The 19,938-nt window shown below is 36.8% G+C and overlaps 1 protein-coding gene across 4 annotated transcripts in view; it reads left to right on the forward strand.

The window, feature by feature from the left end:
- The window catches only part of RASGRF2 (Ras protein specific guanine nucleotide releasing factor 2), a 131,189-nt gene that overhangs the window by 67,949 nt on the left and 43,302 nt on the right, over positions 1-19,938 (forward strand). For 3 of the 4 annotated variants that reach the window (XM_074931232.1, XM_074931230.1, XM_074931233.1), the window contains exons 13-17: positions 170-252; positions 2,364-2,612; positions 2,910-3,298; positions 6,495-6,623; positions 7,863-7,952. In XM_074931232.1, the coding sequence (XP_074787333.1) occupies positions 170-252; positions 2,364-2,612; positions 2,910-3,298; positions 6,495-6,623; positions 7,863-7,952 (940 nt within the window). The remainder of the gene's footprint in view (positions 1-169; positions 253-2,363; positions 2,613-2,909; positions 3,299-6,494; positions 6,624-7,862; positions 7,953-19,938) is intronic. The other variant, XM_074931231.1, reaches the window with a different exon arrangement.

Consider the following 19,938-nt stretch of genomic DNA (forward strand, 5'->3'; position numbering starts at 1 on the left):
TCCACTACAGTTCTTGCATCACTGCTTTCCATTTAGGAAAATACCTTGTACCAGTCGGTCCATACTTTGTAAAAGCTACACTTTAAGCTTACAGTGATATGAAAAGTGTGGAAGGAAGTCCCCTCACCCTGTGTTTTGATTTGACAGTTTCCAATGTTTATTTTCACAGTGCATTGATAATATAAGATGTAATGGTTTAATGACCATAGTGTTTGAAGAAAACTCAAAAGTCACGGTGCCACATATGATCAAGTAAGTGCAGCATATTTTTTTTACTAGTGAATTAAATATCTTGTTGGTTTGTTTGGGGTTTTGTTTTGGTTTGGTTTTGGTTTTAATAAATAATTTTAAAAAAGAAAATGTGTATCTGGAAAATACAGCCTTCTATTTTTTTTTTCTGCATTTTTGTTGAATGGAATTAATTCTACATCCCAAAATGTAGCTTTTCAAATCTCTTTCTTGAAATGGTAGGGATGACTCAAAATGGTAATTCTCAGTTCATAGTATTGGACTGTATAGGTTCACAGCTCAGATTTTTCTATTATTTGCGACATTGACTTCAGTTATGCTTCAGATGAATAATGTTACTCTCTGTTAGCTTTTCTCTGTCATACCAATCATAATTTTATTGAACATATTTTTAAAAGTCTTTAAAATTTAGGGGACTGCAGACAAGTACCACTTTCTAAGGTATTTTGTTGTATTACACACATTTTTTATTCTCTTTATTTCTCTTATTTCTAACAAAAAATTATTTTCTCCCATAATTTTAACTGTTCACATCAAGGTACATCATTACTCATAAACTTGCTTCCTTCACCCTTGAATTCTTTCAGTCATTTGTTTTAATAAGTGATTTTTATTTGTAGACAGAAATTTTCAGTACAAGATTCCAAACTTCTAATACAATTGTACCTCTTGGATCCTCTACAGATCTCTGTTTACATGAATTTTGCCTACTATTATCCAATATAAAAAGGAAAAAAACCATAGGGATAGAAACACAAGTATTTCCTTTCTTACTGTTATCTGTAACTAGGCCATTTCTGTCTCTTGGATGTACTCCATATATGAAGGATTCCTAAGTGCCTCTTTTTTTAGTTGTTGCCTCTCGTTTCTTCGTGTATGTTTAGAAATGAAAAAGAGATAACATCTGTGAATACACTGTTAGGGCATATACCTTTGATCCCTGAAAAGAAGGCATTTTATTGTCTTCAGTTTTATTCCAGGAACCCTCCAGTGTGTAAACACTTCTGTTACCTGCTGAATGTTAAAACTATGTCCATCTGTTTTCAAAGTGTAGTGTACAGCAAGGTCTTAATGCCAGTGTCAAGAGAAAGAAAACAATTGTAAAAACCATACAGGATCTTAACAATAGAAGCAAATTTGGTGTTCTCTTTCTAAGATTTTACTTCTGATTTTTAGCACACATTAATGTTTAGAGTCAGATGTCTTTGGGTGAAATAAAAAAATTTTGCCACTTTTCTGAGGACTCCACTTAAGAATTTTTTATTGTTTCTTTTATGTAATGCAGTTTAGAAGTGTGTGGAATATCTTGATGCTATATTGCTAAATCAAATCATTTATAACAAAAATATCAGGCAGTATTGAAAGATACTTTACCTAGAATCCATCCCATTTTATTACAAACTTAGCCTTCAACTAGATAAAAGAAAGGAAAAGCGAATTTGGAAAAAAAACAACATGAGCAGGGTTATGTAAATGTCTGATTTTCGGTTTGATGTCCAAACAAAACTTAGTCCATTTTTTTTCACTGAAACAAAGCCTCTCCGTGGTTTTTGCTTTGAAATTTGAGATGTTTCATGTTGTTCCCTTTTTATTTTATTTTTTTTTTAAGTAACTTTTTGGAGCCTGAGGGCAGGTGTTACCTTGCAGCCTTAAGCTTAACGAAGGGGTTAGTTTTGCTAGGGTCCATTAGTGTATTTTAGATAAAGCTAGATCGCAGCAGAAAAAAAGTTGCATTCAGTCCACTATTACTCTGTACTGAACTTACAGTAATATTGGAGTACAGGACACAACTGCCTGAAAGAGGCAAGAGGGGACAATAATGCCTCCTGTTCCATTTCAGAAATTTAAGCGTCATTAATGGTTTCTTAGGATTTGAAACATAAATTGATGATTTGCCAAAAATATAATTTAAATTCCTTAAGTTGTGACATAAAATACAACTGAATGGAAGCAGATATCACCACAGATTAAGAGTTTTCTTGTGCTGATGAAATACAAGAATGCACACGTATTTGCTGCTTCTGCGTTGACAGGAGCAGCTAAAGTGATACCACTGCTGTACCATAATCACTCTTCCTCTTTGCTAAAGTGTTCTGAATTTAATTTTTGTGTAGATCTGATGCTCGTCTTCACAGAGATGACATTGATATCTGCTTCAGCAAAACACTGAATTCCTGCAAAGTACCCCAAATCCGTTATGCAAGTGTTGAGCGCCTTTTGGAGCGGCTAACAGATTTGAGATTTCTAAGTATTGATTTCCTGAATACTTTCCTACATACTTACCGCATATTTACTACCGCATCTGTTGTACTGGAAAAACTTTCAGACATATACAGGCGTCCCTTCACTTCCATTCCTGTCAGGTGAGCTCTGGGGTCTTTCCCTTCTATCATAGATTTCTTACATAATCACCGTGGGATCATTTGTTGTTAGTTTTTTTAATCATGATTTTCTGTTATATAAATAAATCCAAGAAGAAAGTTCTTTGTTTGTAAATAGGATGTAAGTTTTTAGGTAAGTCTGTCTCAATTTTCTGCCCAGGCTTTGAGGACTAAGTGTCGTACAGATTTTGCAGTATCACACAGATTTGCACTAATTTCTTTGTAAATATGTTCAGTGTTTGTTATCATATGTTGCTTTATTTTGTTTCTTACTTTCAGGTCTCTGGAGTTATTCTTTGCTACCAGTCAAAACAACAGAGGAGAGTACCTGGCTGATGGGAAGTCACCACATCTCTGTCGCAAGTTTTCTTCTCCTCCTCCATTGTCACTCTCCAGAACTTCCTCACCTGTCAGAACCCGAAAACTGTCATTGACCTCGCCACTGAATTCAAGGATCGGTGCCCTTGACCTCTCTGCTTCATCTGTGGCGAGCAGTCCTACCTCGACTTACAGCCCAGCCACCTCCCCACCGCCAACGGCTGGCAAAGTACCACTGGACCTTAGCAAAGGGCCCTCCTCTCCCGAGCAAAGCCCTGGCTCTGCAGAGGACAGCTTGGAGAACCCTCGCGTTGACCTCTGTAACAAGCTGAGGAGAAGCATTCGAAGAGGTATTACATACCCACAAAATAATGAACATTACTTTTCATAAATAGCATGGTCTCTAAGGTAGGCTTGACATGGATTACTGCTGAGAAGTTGTTTCTCATGATTTTTTTTTTCTTCTGATCACCATAAGCTGTGTTGTGAAACCAATAGTATGCTCTCTATTTCTTCTCGACTAAAAGCTGCAGTGTGTTGTCTGTTTCCACCCCTTTGTTACTTCTTTATAAGAATAGTGGTATGGCAGAATGGCTTTGTCTGTTTTCACTTCAGGAAAGGGTTACAGAGAAAGGCAAAAGGAAATACTTGAAGCCAGCTGTGTTTCCTGAGGTGAAAGTTTTTGGAGTTGTACAATTACTACAGGAAGTAAAATACTAAGTTAAAAAGAAATAGAGATGTGAAGGCCTAACAGCTTTAACATGTTTACATAACAGGGCCAGTTTTTCAGAAAGATTTCATCACTAATCCAAACAAATAATTTATGTGATGCACTTGGTACTTTGGTGAGATTCATACCATCTGGTTGTTATCCATCCAGAAGGTAGATGTCTAAAATAGATTAATTGCTCCTGTGAAAATGCCTGTTTTCCTCTATGGATTGTGTAAGGCACCTTGGAATAGGTACTACTTCCAGAGGGCTAAAGTTAGTTGATACAAACTTCAATGCAGGCATCTAGAATGGAAGCACTGTATTTATAGATGGCAAAGCAAGAAGGCAGCTCTAATCTCATAGGATGTGTGTGTGCTTATTTCTTATTGCTCTTTGGGGATGAAGGGATGGTCTTCTGAGTTAGGAGTATATAGTATTTTTTTAGTATTGTTATGTTAAACAGAAGATGAAGAAATTTTTTTGAAAATGCTATTTTATTCCTAAAATTCATGTTTAGAAATTGTCTTACGTGGCCTGACTTACAGTCAGAGGAATATGAACTGTAAATCTGAGCAAAATGGAGCTCAGTTTTAATTGCAAGTACTGTAACAATAAAAATTGATATAATCCAAGAGAAAAGAAGAAAAAAGAATACCAAACATAAACTAAGAGAAGTATGATTGAAGCATTATGTCTACTCATTACTGATAAGTTGAAATAAGTGCCCTGGTAAGAAATTTAATGTTTTATTATGCAGAGAGATTGTTTTTGCAGAATATAGCCTAACAAAAGATCTGTTTAACAGGCAAGTTAGCCATTTTAGCATTATGGAAATCTATGCTTGTCCATGCTTTATGCTTTCATAAAATGCTGGTTGGCTGTTAACCATTATATTTCTGTATGTTGGGTGTTTTAAAATTAATAGTATAACAGACTTTATATATATAAAACGTAATAATTACTATGTACAGTTGGGCAAATTCTTCTTGTGCACTCGTGTAATCACATTCAAATCAATAGCACAGATTGTCCTAAAATATAGGCTGTGTATTAAAATTAATTGTAACTTCAGTCTTAGGTGTAATGTTTTTTGCTATACACTGTAAACTAGTAAATAGGTCATTCTGACCTAGTGTTGGCACTTGGCATTGTTGCAGGATGCAGATTTTTTTATGCCAATATATCAAATCTGGAAGTGTCATCTGGGCAGCGTGAGGAACATTTGGAAATGGCAAGAACCTCATATAAATGCTAAACTGCTGTCTGTGCAGTGTCTCCAGTCCCTTTGGGGATCTCCTGCTTTACACAGTTTGGAGGAATCTGCAGATAGATAGCTTGGTTCTGCAGGGAAAAGTCCTTTTGTCACCCAGCTACATATAGCATGTTGGGGAAGATGCGTAAGATTAAAAGTTTAGAAAGAAATCTCACAAGAGGTATAGAAATGGATAGCAGGAAAAGCACAAAATGCTAATCTGCATGTTTCCTATCATGCGTAAATTTATTTGTTTCTGAAGTTTTCTGAGTAAAGAAACTGTTTCTACATAATCAGGAACCATCACCCCATTACAGTTAATGCTGTTGCTCTGGTACTACCGGATTTCCAAGAAAACAGCTATGGCTTACTCTAAATGCATTATAACCATTCAAATTCTGTTCCTCAGGGCATATTATTATAGTGGTTGGTTTTCTCCTTGAACGTTGTCCATTTACATCCTGGAATTTCCACCATCATCACCCGCTTTCAAAGTTGTCTGCTTTCAAAGTTTTAGTTTTCCAAAGTTTTTGTTTATACATATCTTTATATGTACAGTGCTTACGCTGCAGGCACAGTTGTAATTCATATAAAGCGCAGGATATATTTTATCAGCTTTTTTTCCCCTCATTTCGGAATTAGTATTTTTGCCATTCCTTTTTTACTCTTCTAGTGAGTAATCTACTCTTCGGTGCTGTTTGGCCATTTCATTGGGCAGTTTTTGATTACACATCATTATCCAGCAAGGATTTTTTCCCCAACGCTTATGAAACCTATGAGTTCAGGTATCCCTACTACATATGCCTTTCACTGCATATTCTGCTGACTTAGAAGTACAGTCTTATCCAAGCTATTTTTAAAACTGAGAGCTTGCTGGTTTTCACCAAGCTCTTTATTTATGAGATTTTATGTGGCTGTATTATTGGTACAAAACTTTCCCAGTCCTTTAACTCCATCCAGAGGATAATTATTGCGGAGCCTTCTTAATGCAAAAGTTTCATGACATGTTCCAGAAGCAGTATTGTTTAAAACAACTGTATACCACAGATTAAACATAAACAACTTTGCATTAGATGGTATTTAGTGGTATTAGGTTGGTATGGAAACACTGGTATTAAGTGCTATTAATTAACAGCCATTCTTTAAACATTACCTTTCAGTGAAATCCCCTTTGATGTACATATTCTGTATCAATGCAGTACAGTTCAAATTGTTCAAAGTTGATCCTTTGTAGACTTTATATCTCTTGGTGTTTGTAAACTGAGAGTGATGGATCACCCATATACTCTATAATCTCTGCAGAGGCACTCCATATCTAAAACAAACTAATCTGACTATAATCTGTGCTTTAAAAACTTGTATCTTAAAGCCCCATACTGTAGTTCCCTATGGCCTCTTGATATTTTCATAAAACATTTACACTTTATAAATATGTTAGCATAACATAACATAACAATTAATACAATAATTGATATATTATATAAAAGTTGTTTTATATTTAATCTTATAATATGTAATATACATTAAAGAGTTACAAATGATGAATTATCATCCCAGTATTAACATTTATTCTCTTTTAAAGCAGCAGTTCTAGAATCTGTGTCAGTGGACCGGACAATTCCTGAAGGCACTTCAGCAGTGGATACCACAGAGCTTTCCCCATGCAGATCCCCTTCAACACCACGTCATCTCCGCTATCGTCAACCAGGAGGTAAGAACTTGATGTTTCTTGCCTCTGTCAGCCACTTCAAAGAGTTTAAATACTGTAGCTGTAATCTTTGCAGGGTATTAGAAAATAATAATGTTTGAATAATGTGTTTGGCTTGTATTTTGCTTATTTCTTAGGTATCATGGGTATTAAAAAAACCCCAAACTGTTAGAATGTGAATTGCACCAGTTAACTTGTACAGTAATAACCAGAAACCAGAAGCATAGTGGGACTTTAGTATGATGAAATGTTCTTAAATATCTTGAGCAGGATGTGCCCAAGTTCAAGACTAACATTGAATCAGTCCTATCCTCACAAAACTCTCAAGACCTTGACAGAGTTTTTTCAGCTACCAAGGGCACATATTTTGGGCAGCATATATAATCATGAAGTACACAGCACCCATTATTGTCAATGGGGAGTGACTGTGTCTGTCTCTTTGTATAACACTGAACATTTACAGATGGTGTCACATTATTTGTTGCAAAATTTGAATAAACTGCTCAATTGAAGAGGAAAAGTGAGAGCTGGAGCTCCTCAAATAGCTCTCACATGGCTCTTTGAAATCATTAGCAAAGCTGTGAGCTACGTCCATGAACACTTAAAATGCTGTCATCACAAGCAAACCATGTTTCTAGGCAGTTATTTCATGCCTGGGATTAGAACAACAAAACCAGCAGTCTTCTCAACTGTTAATAAGTTGCTGAGACACTTAAGTTTTAAACCAATAGTAATCTCATGTTACTGGGCATGTTTGTGGTGAGATGACAAGATTTGAGATTTGGAAACTGGGGGGAAGAGTGCTGTGTTATCTGAGTACTAGTCAGAAGCAATGTTCACAGCATTCCCTATAGAGAAGGTTTGATAAATTGTGCAAAGCTGTACTCACGCTAGGCAGTGACCTGGGAAAATACGTGAGTCTAGTGATCAGAAGTTGGTTAATATGCTTAGTTGCCTATACATTAATTTTGTTTAGGTTTATTTTCTACACCGTTGGTTTTGTCTTTTTTTTTTTTCTTTTTCTGTTTGGTTACTGCTTGTTCCTCACCAACCTTAGAATAAAGCTTAATAAAAAATAATCACAAATTTGATTATGATATTTTTATTTACTTTATATAAAGTCCTCTGGCAATGAAACATAAACTGTTCACAATGTATAAACATTAGTGTTAAAGTATTGCTTCACTTGAAAAATATGAAAAGTATGTAGAAATCGTTCACTTTTCTCTGTCCCGTTTACAGTACAAACTGCTGACAACAGCCACTGTTCGGTTTCTCCTGCATCTGCTTTTGCTATTGCTACAGCTGCAGCAGGGCACGGGAGTCCACCAGGTGAGAGAAAAGTGCGAGAAAGAGAGATAACAGTAAGATACCTAGGTCTCAAAAGGTAAATATTTCATAAGAACATACTTACCTGAATCCTAAATAGCCTCTGGTTTGTTACTTCAATCTGATGGTGTTTTGAATCTGGAATCCTGCGCTTTTTGTGGACATTGCAGTACAGCATTCACACATTCTTGGTGCCTTCTCTTCCAGTTATATGCCAATTGTGAAAAAACTCATTTAATTGAAAGTGAAATTGACCCATAAGAATGACTAAAACAGCTTAAGAAAGGCTGTTCAGGTACATCCACCCTATTGCATTTCCTGCTGTGGCAGTCTGCTGATGAAGCTATTTATGTCACTAAAGAATAAAAACATCTTTTAGGCTGTTTATATACCACCCTGTCCTGGGGAGTTGCCAGCAACCATCACCATGTCTACTTGAAAGCAGGAAAGGATGAGAAAGTATTCAGAAATATATTCTAGAACAAAACATGAAACCTATAAACCAATGATAGCTTTTCTTGCTGACTTAAATCAGAGTTATATTATCACTCCATATTTTCAGTTCATCATCTGTTAGCTGAATTCTTGTATTCTGTCCTTAATATTTCTAGTCCAGCCTATTACTGAAAGATTAATATTTTACATATATATAATCTGCTGAACATCTAGACTGTATATTTCTTAGTTTTGTATTCACTTACAATTTAGGATTTTATTTTGAACATGAGATTTTTTTATGTCCAGGGTTGGTATACATAAGAGCAGTTGTACTCAACTAAATTATTGCAAATGTGTACTGTGTGTTTCTTGGAAAGCAGCTATGTTATCTACTGACTAGATGTATTTAGTGAAATTTAAAATACTTGGTTTAGATTTTGAATTTGCTTGCTGTCTTGCTGTGCACCCTTTGACATATGCGTATTTTCCACTAACCGAATCCTGTCCTAGGTCGTGTTACAAATAAAAAAGCAACTTTTTTAAAGTCCACAAAATCACTTTCACTTTGCACTGACACATGCAAACCCACAGTTCATTTTGAGTATGTATGACAAAGCGTAGTCCAACTGTAAATTAACACCTGCCTCTTTTCCGTCATAACTGTTGGAATGTCAAGAAATTGTTACGAAGACCTTAGTATCAAAATCACTCATAAAATTCTATTAAAGTCAGTAAATCATCACCATTGATTTCAGTGGATTTAGTATCCCCTGTGTCTAAAGTTGTGGTCATTTGCTTGATGAGTGTGTGGACATCATGAGAAAATAATTTCTGGATAAACATTGATCAGTGCTTCTGTTACTCTTTTGTACTTCTTGTGATCTTTAGATCACAAGAGACTAATGTAAATTTTTAGGAACTTGACGGTCACAAACACATATTTAGTTTTTTTAAAATGGTGAATATCCTCTGCCTTTGGAATCAGACACTGCCAAGGAATCAGAGACATATTTTCCTTGATGAATTAATTCCACTGTGTTTACAAATTGTTCAAAAAGTGCACTAAGAGTGAAAAATACTGTTCTTTCCCACTAGGACCAATTCAGTTAAAAATGACTACTTTTGTATTGTTCAGAGCACAGCTTTTCAATATTTGTAGTATTGAAGTATGAAAGAAAATAAAGTCTACAAGTATGCAGTCAACTGAAGGAATATCAAAGCATGTGGATGTTGAAAAAGGAAAAAAACATCATCTCTAATATTCTTCAGTACTTTTTTGTGTTGCTAGATGGCTAGTTCTGCAAAAAAGTTCATTCTCCTGGGTAATGTAAAAAAACAATGAGATGGTTCTGCAGCAAATCTGACAAGAAAAGCGTGTGGTGGGGAGTCTCAGAAGGTTGAGCTGGAGCAAGGTTGTTCACCTGCAATCAATATGAAAATTCAAGGCTATAAACCACAGCTTAACCAACTGAATCACCTATTTTGTGACTATTCAGTTAATCATGGTAGAAATGGTATTAAAGTTGCAGAGTCACACAGTTCAAATTTGGGTAGTTCAGATAATTTTATTACTTACCCATGTATGTGTTACTATAATTATGTGGGGTTTTAAACTAATGTATTTTTTTTTCCAGTGAGCTCCTGTCTCATTCACTGCATAGGATAGGCATGATCCCTTAGTGAATCAGGTCTGGGTAGTGAATGAGATTTCTGTCTTTTTGTCTTTTTTCAGTTGGTCCTTGGCCTCACTGCCACAGACATTGTGGTGTGCTGTTTAATATACTCTTACATGGAACATAAATAAAATGACAGGTGAAATTCAGTGTTGATAAATACTAGGTGCTGCACGTGAGGCAAAACAGCTGAGCTCTGCACCTGGAAGGATGGGCTCTGTACTGGACTTTTATCACTCAGGTCTAGGATCTAAGGATTACAGTAGATAGTTCCTTAAATGATCTTAGTGCTCAGCAGGAAGTAAAAAGGTAAATGACATTAGTAGGAGAGGAACAGAGAATGAATTTCATGACGTTAAAAACAAACACAAGTTTGTGGTCTTTGTGCAAGAAATAGGTCTGTGAGATTCTGTTGAGGCAGACTGTGAGGGAAAGAGACTTACTCAGGTTCAAAAAATGGACAGCTATGTGCAAGCTGAAGTCATGAGTAACTAGACCGGCAAACTAGAACAGGTTCAGAAGCTGAAATCAGTTGAAGGTAGTAGGAAAGTATTAGGAGGTAAGGGTCATCTGTGTGTCTTCTATGCTCACTGTTTCCTGAAGTCTTCTGGCCGTTTTGTTTCGTTTTCCCAGGGTATGATCTCTTACCACTCCTCAACTTTCCATCTTTCAGTTCTGACTGTTCAGGGGTCCACTGAGGCAAGCAAGTTAACAGACTCACTGGAAGGCTCTATAGTCACACACGCTACCAGAACCAGACATAAAGAATACTTAATCATCTCCGGTGGAGGGTACTGGCCATAACATTTTGTACCTGCTGTCACCATGTAATGATCAGTTTATGTACTGATAAGTGTGCAAAGCGATGAACAGCTCTACCAGGGCATATGATGGCTTTGTGTATTTTTAGATAAGCACCTAGGGGAACGCTGCCCATGTTGGTCCTGTCTGCAGGCTGCATGGCAGCAAGTGGCTTAATGGGAAGCCAGAGTTTTATGTTGCCAAGCTGTATTACTTGTCTTATGATCTAGTCCATCTGTCTAGCTAACTATTAATCTCTACATACTACATATTTCAAACATGTTTTTGTCTGTTCTCTTCCAGAAAATGTGTATATTACTTGTTTATTTTAACAGCATGATAAAGGTAAATAGAAATATGAAGTGAAAGTACAGAAAGTAAAATAAGGCACCCCAGGTACACAGCTTGGTGCCTGCATGAAAGGTAATTTGCACAGTAGGGGTAAATAGAGCTTGTTGTGTCTTTCACATGTCCTTTCTCTTCTGAGGGATGTGAAGGATGGCTGGATGGCTCATGGCTTGTTGCAGTGCTCTGTCACTATTGCTAGGTTGCCGCACACTTTCATTCTTTTTCCAGTTTATAAAAAGAGGGTAATAATGCTAACACGTTCTAACATAGAAATGGTCAGGTCAAATCATCTTTATTCTCCAATCCTTTACAATTTTTTTTCATGGAAATAAAGCTCATTCTTCAGCAAGGGAAGAGAACAAAGTTATGCAAGCTTCCCTCTCCGGAGTTTTCATGGCTGGGTATAAACTAGTATAAACTCAGGTTGCTGATACAGGGACACGTATTCTTCACTTATTCTGAATTACCATCTCCCTTCTTATGGCTCTGTCATTGCTCCTAGCACTTCTGTTCTGTACATGCTTCTCAGAGTGGTAGATAAACCCTGAGCACTCACAAACATATGCCTGCTCAGAGGCATCAGTTACTTGAGCTCTTCTCACTGTTCATAAACCTCTAGAAAACTGTTTCTTGATTTCTGCTTGAATCAGTGACAGCTTCCAAAAGCAATGCACAAGTTGTCTAACAGCTCTGCTCCAATATCTGTTTTATAATATGGAAAAGTTCCTACAAAAATTTTAATGCTAACAGTCTCATCCTAACAAACGTCCTGCTAATCTCTTTTAGCTTTATGAGAATTAGGTAGTCCTTAAGTGGAACTCCAGGGAGCTACAGTGAGCCCCATCTCTTCAGGAGTGATTTCCTTCTCTTCTCTGAGAGTCTGTCACACAGCCAGTGTCAAAAAAAGGAGTGAGACTGGTAATGTGGGAGAGGAACCTTCTGCCAAAATACTCACCAATCATTTGTACTTTTGCTGCAAAAATCCTACAGATGTTACAGGAATTAAGTAACAGCAGTATAATCTATACAGCACCCACACAAACCCTAGCACTAGGTAAAAACAATTTATGTGGAAAAGTATTTCTTTCATCTGTGGCTAGTAGAACTTATAAATTTCTCAGGTTTGTCTTTGTACATTTTTTTCAAACGTTACTGCTTTTTTTTCTCCTTAAATTTTTATTTGTCAGCTGTGCACAGAATCTGAGCACTTTCAAGATCAGTAAGATATCATGCACTGATTTTTAAAGAAAAAACATCTTTTGGCATTCATTTACTGAAATTGCTTGCTCTGCATGCAGTTCCTCATACTTGTTAATATCTAGAAACTACGGAAGTGCTCTGTGTGACTAGAATAGATTGAAGCTTTACTCAAAATCTCTGAAAAGCTGGGAGGATGAAGCCAAATTAGCAAAATAATGCTGTGTTGCTTTTGTAAATAATGAAGTAAAAAGTACTAACATAAGCTTAGCAAACGTACAAATTTCTTCTCTGGTAAGAATGCCTAACCCATCTTGAAGAAAAATAGTTAATGTTAAATTGATAATTTTATTTTGAAACAGTTCTACTGAATATGAATTTCAAGGAGATTGTTTTGACAAAAACTTAAATTCAAGATCTAAACTGATCTTACATACTTTTTATAGTTTTTATACTTGTAGCAGACAGACTGAAAGAACTTCGAGAAGCTCAAATTTCTTCCTCAACTCAAACTAGAGACCAAAAATCCCTCAACATGCAAAACAAATGACAAGAAACAAATACTTAAACCCAAGCAAATGGGTTGTTCCCTAATAAACATAGCAGCTTTATTTCAACAGCTCTGTCATCCGATTTTGAGTTGGGTACATCAGTATTTCCAGCGTGCCGCATGCTTCAAAGCTGCCTTCCTCCTCCTACAGCATGCCGATCCACGCTGTAGAGAATGTACCATTTTTCACAAGAACAAGGTGACATATTATGGGAGAGGATGGGAGTGGGATGGAAGCTTGTGGTTGGCAGGAGGGCCTGGCTTCTTCAGTATAAGCATTTGTTTTTTAAAACACATGTGAAAGGGAGAGGAGAGAGTGAGAAAGAAGTAGGGAAAAAAGAGTCTTTGGGGGAGTATTTCTGACAAATATGATTTGCACGTAGGAAAATCTGCCCCATGCTAGCAAGGAGGAAAGATGGTTTTATTCTCTCTGATTTTAGTCATTTAAAGGAGCAATTAAAGTAACAGCTTGAAGCTTTGAAGCATCTAGACAAAAATGAATCTCTTATATACTATCCCTTTCAATTAATTGCCTGCACATATCTCTGGCTCTAAATTACCTTTGACTTGAATTATTTACCTGAGTATAGTTCAGGTGATTTTCCTAAAGCTTCTGCATTTTGCAGCATGTACTCTATCAAAGAACATTTCAAAAGATCTCTCAAACAATCAGCCTGCTAATCCTTTCTATGCAGAGAAAGTACAACCAGCTTCTTCTCTTTTCACAAATCAACTTTGGTGGTTCAGAGAAGTAATCTTAATCTGAATTGCCCTTGGGTTTGGGCTAGCAAAACTGATCAGTCTGTTTACCAGACCATTTTCTGGTATCATCTGCTTTTCCATAACTCTTACAGTCTATCCACGGAAGTGATTGGACAGTCCTTTGCAGCTGTAGCAGATTCTCGACAGAGCAAGCACAAAACCTGCTCCATTAATCTGCTAGCTGCAGCTGCTAAATGCAGCAGTATCTTCCTTCAGAGTAATTCAGTATGCCTGGGCATTCAAAAGTACCTCCTGGTGCCACTTCCACATGATGCCACCGAGGAGTTTTCACTGTTGACAATGGGTCTAAGACATTCTGTGAGTTCAGGATCGATGATCCTGCAGTCACACCACTGTTTATGGAGGGATCAAGTTCCTTTCTTAAACTTTGTATTTAAAAAAAAGTTATATACTACTTTCCACTGATTATCAGTTATGCATTAGTGCATTTGTTGCATGGATACGTTATGCATTAGTGATGGAAAGATGTGTGGAGGGAAGTGTGTAATCCTTTTACGGTATAAATATCTGACTTATTTTGACTTGGCTATTTGTGTATTCTTGATCACTGCCTGGGGTAAAACATTGTAGGCCCTTTCTGTACTTTGTTTGACCAGTTCTAATGTAAAGCTGCCAAAACTTGATTTCAGAGCAATTGAACGTGGTTGAGTATAAACAGTGTGGAAATACTTGTACAAAAGTGTCAACTTCAGGAGCCACTGTCATGAATATAGAAAGTTCTCATCTCCTCAGAAGTGCTGTAAGAGTTTGTCTGCCATAACATACCACATCTGTAACAGCAATAACAAATATAAATGGACTTTTGTAAACTACAGCTGTGGTTTCCAGAATGACACATCTCTTGAAAGCTGCATGAGCACTGATGTTGAGGCAGATGAGTCCTCTGAGCTCTCAGTCTGACACTTTATCCCTTCTTGATTACTGTCACAATATTAGATGGATAGTTAGCTAAAAGTAATAATTCATGTTTCACACAGATCCAGACTACGATGGGTCATGTGTAGGCCTTTCCATTCTGATAAATTTGGCACAGATTGATAAAGGCTGACTGCTTATTTTAAAAGGCCGAAATTAGCATGAAAAAGTTTCACAAAAGTTTTCAGTAAGAGCTGCGTAGCTTATTTTAGGTTGTGACTGGTGGTGCTATTCTGCAGTCATTCAAACTACTTGCCAGCTCCCAGTGTGACAGTATTTTTGTTTTGTTTGTTCTGGCATCAGCACTAATTGGAGTAATGGAATGACGCAGCTTGTGCCAAATGATACAAGAGAGATCAGATCCTGTGTGCACGTTCATGTCCGTGTGTCTGTAGTTGTATGTGTGACTGTGCCAAGAGGAGGCACTGTGGCTGTACTTACTGCTGCCAGGTGCATTCAGCACTTAAACTGAATAATGTGACTTGGAGATGTACCGTGCAAAATAATGAAGGCATATACTCCCAGTGGGATCCCACTGATCCCTGAAATGGAAAAGCATGTAGAAACATACATTATGCTTTAAACAGACACAGTATTTCCTTGGTTGTTACCATCTTGCACACAGATTGATGTGAGTATATAGTTCCACATTCAAGGATATCAGCTGTATTATTCAAGGAGTATTTCCTTAATTCTGAGAAGAGGAATAATAGTGTGGCATTACACCATTATGTTTCCTGAGAGATATTCTGGAGTAGACAGCTGAGTTAGTATGGAATTTGATAAAGGTTAGAATTGTGAGGTTCATAAGGGAAATTATTGCCTTATTTTTTCCATTGTGAGAGGGCAGACAAAGAGATGTCCTTGTTATAATTAATGTTATGTGAAAGGTGAGCAGTGTCTGATGTGATGTCAAGATGGATTCTACATTACGTGGATAGCTGGGTAATGCACTTCTGTGTTGTGCTGTACTAAATGATTCAAATTACATCAGTGGTTAAAGCTAACCTTTAGAAAAGTATATATTTCTTCTGTCTTTTGTACACAAGTATCCATGTCTAAAGAAAACCAGAAAATGAGTGTCTTTTTCAAGTTGATACCCAGTGTGATGCCATAAACATTGCTATTAGTAATAGTTACAGTAATTTTGCACTACTGTAATTCTCTATGTTGTAACATCTCATTCTCTGTACTGCAAAAGCTTTGTGGAACTCTTCCTTGTGAATCTAAACCTGAAAGAAAAAAAAAAAAGTGATGGTGAGATCCCAATCAATAATCAAGATGTAAAGAATTTAATCCTTCTGAATCTGCAGTTTATCCCAGTGGGACTACTCTTCACAGGAGTAAATTGGCACAGCTGGGTCACAAATATCTTGGAGAGTGTTTCTAGACAGTTGGAAGCAGACCTTAATATTAACTGTACTTCTTCAGGTCATGGGTTCCCACATGGAACTTCAAGATTGCATTTGAGGGCATCTAGCCTCCTGTCAGGGATATGGGATCATCAAATCATGCCTGAAATCGTTGCAGGCATATGCTTATCAATCCTGCTTGCATTGTGACCCTCCCTGGTTCCCCCTTTCTGTCAGTGATCAGAGATACTTAATTCCAAGAAGAGCTGGTGTAGGATTTGTTATCCTCCCCTGATCCTTTACACGGGACAACCAAGTTTTTTTACTTGTCATTTTTGTTTGACTAATGGCTTTAGCCAGGAACTGGGAAAGTGAGTTCGAGTTCCCTCTTGGGAACATGTTTTAATGAGATTTCCAGAACAATTTATGCAGATTCACAAGGTTTGAGAAGCACTGAGATATGAACACTGAACTTCCCTGCAGTTCCCCATTTCAATTAAAAAACTTCAGGTGGGAAGTACCATTGACTTACTCTACAGCTGAAACTGTTCTCCATTAAAAAAGTTTGTGTGACAAATAACAGGTGGTGTATACCCAACCAGCTTTCCTTCCTGGTGGCTGAAGGGTTGTCAGGAGTTGCCCAGGTGTCATTGCTAAGGTAGAGGTGGCCAGTGCTGATGTTTCGATTGGACCACTGGCTGGCTGGGGGACTTGGTGTGAGGTGCAGTGTGTGGAGTCAGTGGGGGCTGGTGACGATGCCACAGCAAAGAGGCAAACTTGCTTTCTGTTCCAGCCTGCATTTTTAATACAGGCTATGTTCAACAGGCTGCTTTTATGAGATGAGTGTATGTTTTCTCTTGCCAGAGGATATTTTACTGGGAAATTGGTAGCAAAATGAAAATAGAGATTAAAACTAATTTGTTTGGAATCTGCCTTCTAATTCAATAACCCTGAATGTTATTCCTTTCCTCTGAATATTCACCTACTCTGTAGTGCATTTGAGTATAGACTTCTATTTTTGTTCCAGAATTAGGAGCCCTTTGAATTTAACAAAACTGTTGCTTAGCAATTTTGGATAACTGGAGAAACATTCATGTTTAGACTGATTTGAATCTCCCCTTGCAATTTTCTTAGAGCAGTAACTTTGAATTAAAAGAATGACTTAAAAACGAAGTTTTGTCTGAAGTGATTCCTGCTCTTGGAAGTTAAGAGCCAGGGGGAAAATGATTTTTTTTTTTTCACTTTAGTAGAAATTCAGGATTCCTTTTTTTAATGTGTTCCTCTCTCTTGAATTTCTTATTAGTTTATTAGAGGAGCTGTCTACTCAGGGAAAAAAGTATTTGCACTGGACATTTCCTGAGTTACGACACTGTGAACCATGTTTGCTGACCTGTTGCATTAAATCCTGAGCAGCTGTAGGGAAAACTCTTGTTTTCATAGACATGTGCAAACAAAAGTGGAAAAAATTCCTTTGTCTAAGATGGTAGACTAGTACAGTCCCTATTCCTGCCCCCCCAAATGGCTCACCACAATCCTACTGCAATTAGATGGGATGTGTTGAATATGTATTTTCTGGGGGTTTAGTTGAGCTTCTCTGGGAAACTCTTAGTTGGTATTTCTCTCAGCTCCTAAGCTGAGGAGGAGAGAAGCTGGAATGAAGCTGTGACCGTTGCATGCAGGAAACCAGCCCTAGTATCTCAGTGTTGCAAGCAGGGAGTTTGACCAGAAGGTCTGGTTAGTAATGAGGACAGGTTTGTTTATATTCTCTATTATCTTCCTCACATTTGGTGCACCCAGTGGTGTGTGTGGAGTGGGGAGAGAAGTGGAGAGGATTTGTGGTTTTTTCCTTTCTTATTTTTTTCCTTAGCCTATGTGTTGCTTGCATAATTAATATTTGTTTATGCTACTATTGAGTTGCTTGATTTGTGTCTCAATCATAAGTGGTCTGGTAACTGCTTATGAGCTGGTTGTTTTGTTCAGAGATTTTTTGTTGACTGGTATGCATCATGCCAATTTTTGTTTTGCATGACAGTCAACTATCTGTTCACAGATGGTCTGAAAAATGATACATTTGGCTCTTTGCAATTATAGCCTCCTTTCCATTTAACCTTTACTCCTATTGTCATTAAAAAAATCTAAATAACTTTGCAAACTACTTCCTTTAGCTTATAAAAAAAGGCCAGACCAACTACAGGAAAAAATTCCAAAAGATTTTTTTTCAGTTTTCTGTTTCTAACTATACATTTTCATAGACTTTATTTTAACCTTTCCTTTGTGGCAGAGCACATGGAGCATTTTAAAGATCTGAAAGCTTACTTTGAATAGTTCTTGAAAAGACTGTGATCATTATGCAAAAAAGATCTGCTATACTTTTTGTGTTGCTGATAGAGCAGGTTGAGAGTATAGACAATGTGTAATTAAAGAAATCAAGAGCTAGAGATCACTTGAAATGCAGAAATACATCAGCAGGTAAAAATTGGTTATATGTTCCCTGAAGACTAAGAGACATAGCAGGAACACAGGAAAACCCACTTGGCTGAAGTACAAATTCAAAGAATTATCAACTGCAGTGTGCCATTCTTGTCATTATTCATGGAAGATAATTCAAACATTGCTGCAGCAAAAAAAAAGTGTCTAAGATGTACGAAACCAGTCACAAATGTAATCATTAAGGTAGGCTCTTCAAAAAGGCTTTTCTTCTTTGTCAATTGTTCCCTATAGTTCTTTTATATAAATAAGTGATAGGAGAAAATTCTGCTGTCAAATTGCACATTTGACATGATATTCTGCAATCTGAAAACACAGTTGGCAACAACAGCCTTTGAATTCCAGGCTCTGTTCTTTTCTGGAGATATATCTGTAAATAAAGGCACAAGATTTGGATGATTTTGCCTAAGACTTCAGTAGAAAAATTGGACCAGGAGTTTACACATGCATGCACACACATATACTTCTGTGTGCAAACAAGTATCATTTTGAAGATACATGCATGTACACCAAAATTTTGCACTAGGTTTTAGTGATGACATTATCTCCTTGTTTCCTCTATTTGCTGTTGCTGAAAGAGGAAAAGAATAGGATGTTGTCCAGTGGTAATGGAGTACTGCTACTTACAGTTGTGGAAAACTCATCCTACAAAATACAGTAGTCTAAAGCTCCCAGATGCTCATTCCCTGTGTTGTTACAATATATGTAAGCGCTAAAGCATGCACGTTGTTTTTGTCTGTCTTTACAAGAGAAGGGAACAATGTTATTTTCTCTGAACCCGTGCATTTATTCCAATAAGCCAAAAATGCAGTCTTGTATTGCTGATGAATTTTAGTTAGAAAAAAAATGCAGACTCTTTGGTGGTTTTTACTTCTGAGTTAGGGATTTTTTGTAACAAGTTGTGTAACTTGTAATTGCAAGCATGTTTTCAGTGTTTAGCAGTTTTTAAAGATTTTCTTCCAAGTGTGAGACTCTGATATAGTCTCCTGAGAGACTATCTCCATTAAAAAAACAGAAATCCCAAGAGTGTGTGACAGTTATATCTGCAGCAGTAACCCTGTTTTTAAGGATTTTTAAAGGACAAATTTTCAAATTTGAACAGTTCTTTCAGTTTAAAGGAATATTTTCATTCTTTGTGGTACTCATGTTTTAACCATATATTTTCATAGTATTATAATTCTCAGAGCAACCATACTATTATTAGGAGTTAGAATAGTATCTTAATCTTAAGCATATTCTTTAGCCACTTACCTTTTTTTCCCATCCATTAAACCAAAATTACTTGATATATTTTTAGACTTCTGGATTTAGTTCAAGTTTACAGCATAATTATGACATAAGTGCTTTATCTCGATGTTGTGTTCTTTGTCTGATTAGGGAAAAAAAACATTTCTAAAGCAAGGGTAATTTAAATATAGTTTACCAACCTTTCCCTTAAATATTTT

Source organism: Athene noctua, chromosome Z (assembly GCF_965140245.1).
Source record: "Athene noctua chromosome Z, bAthNoc1.hap1.1, whole genome shotgun sequence".
NCBI classification, from domain to species: domain Eukaryota; kingdom Metazoa; phylum Chordata; class Aves; order Strigiformes; family Strigidae; genus Athene; species Athene noctua.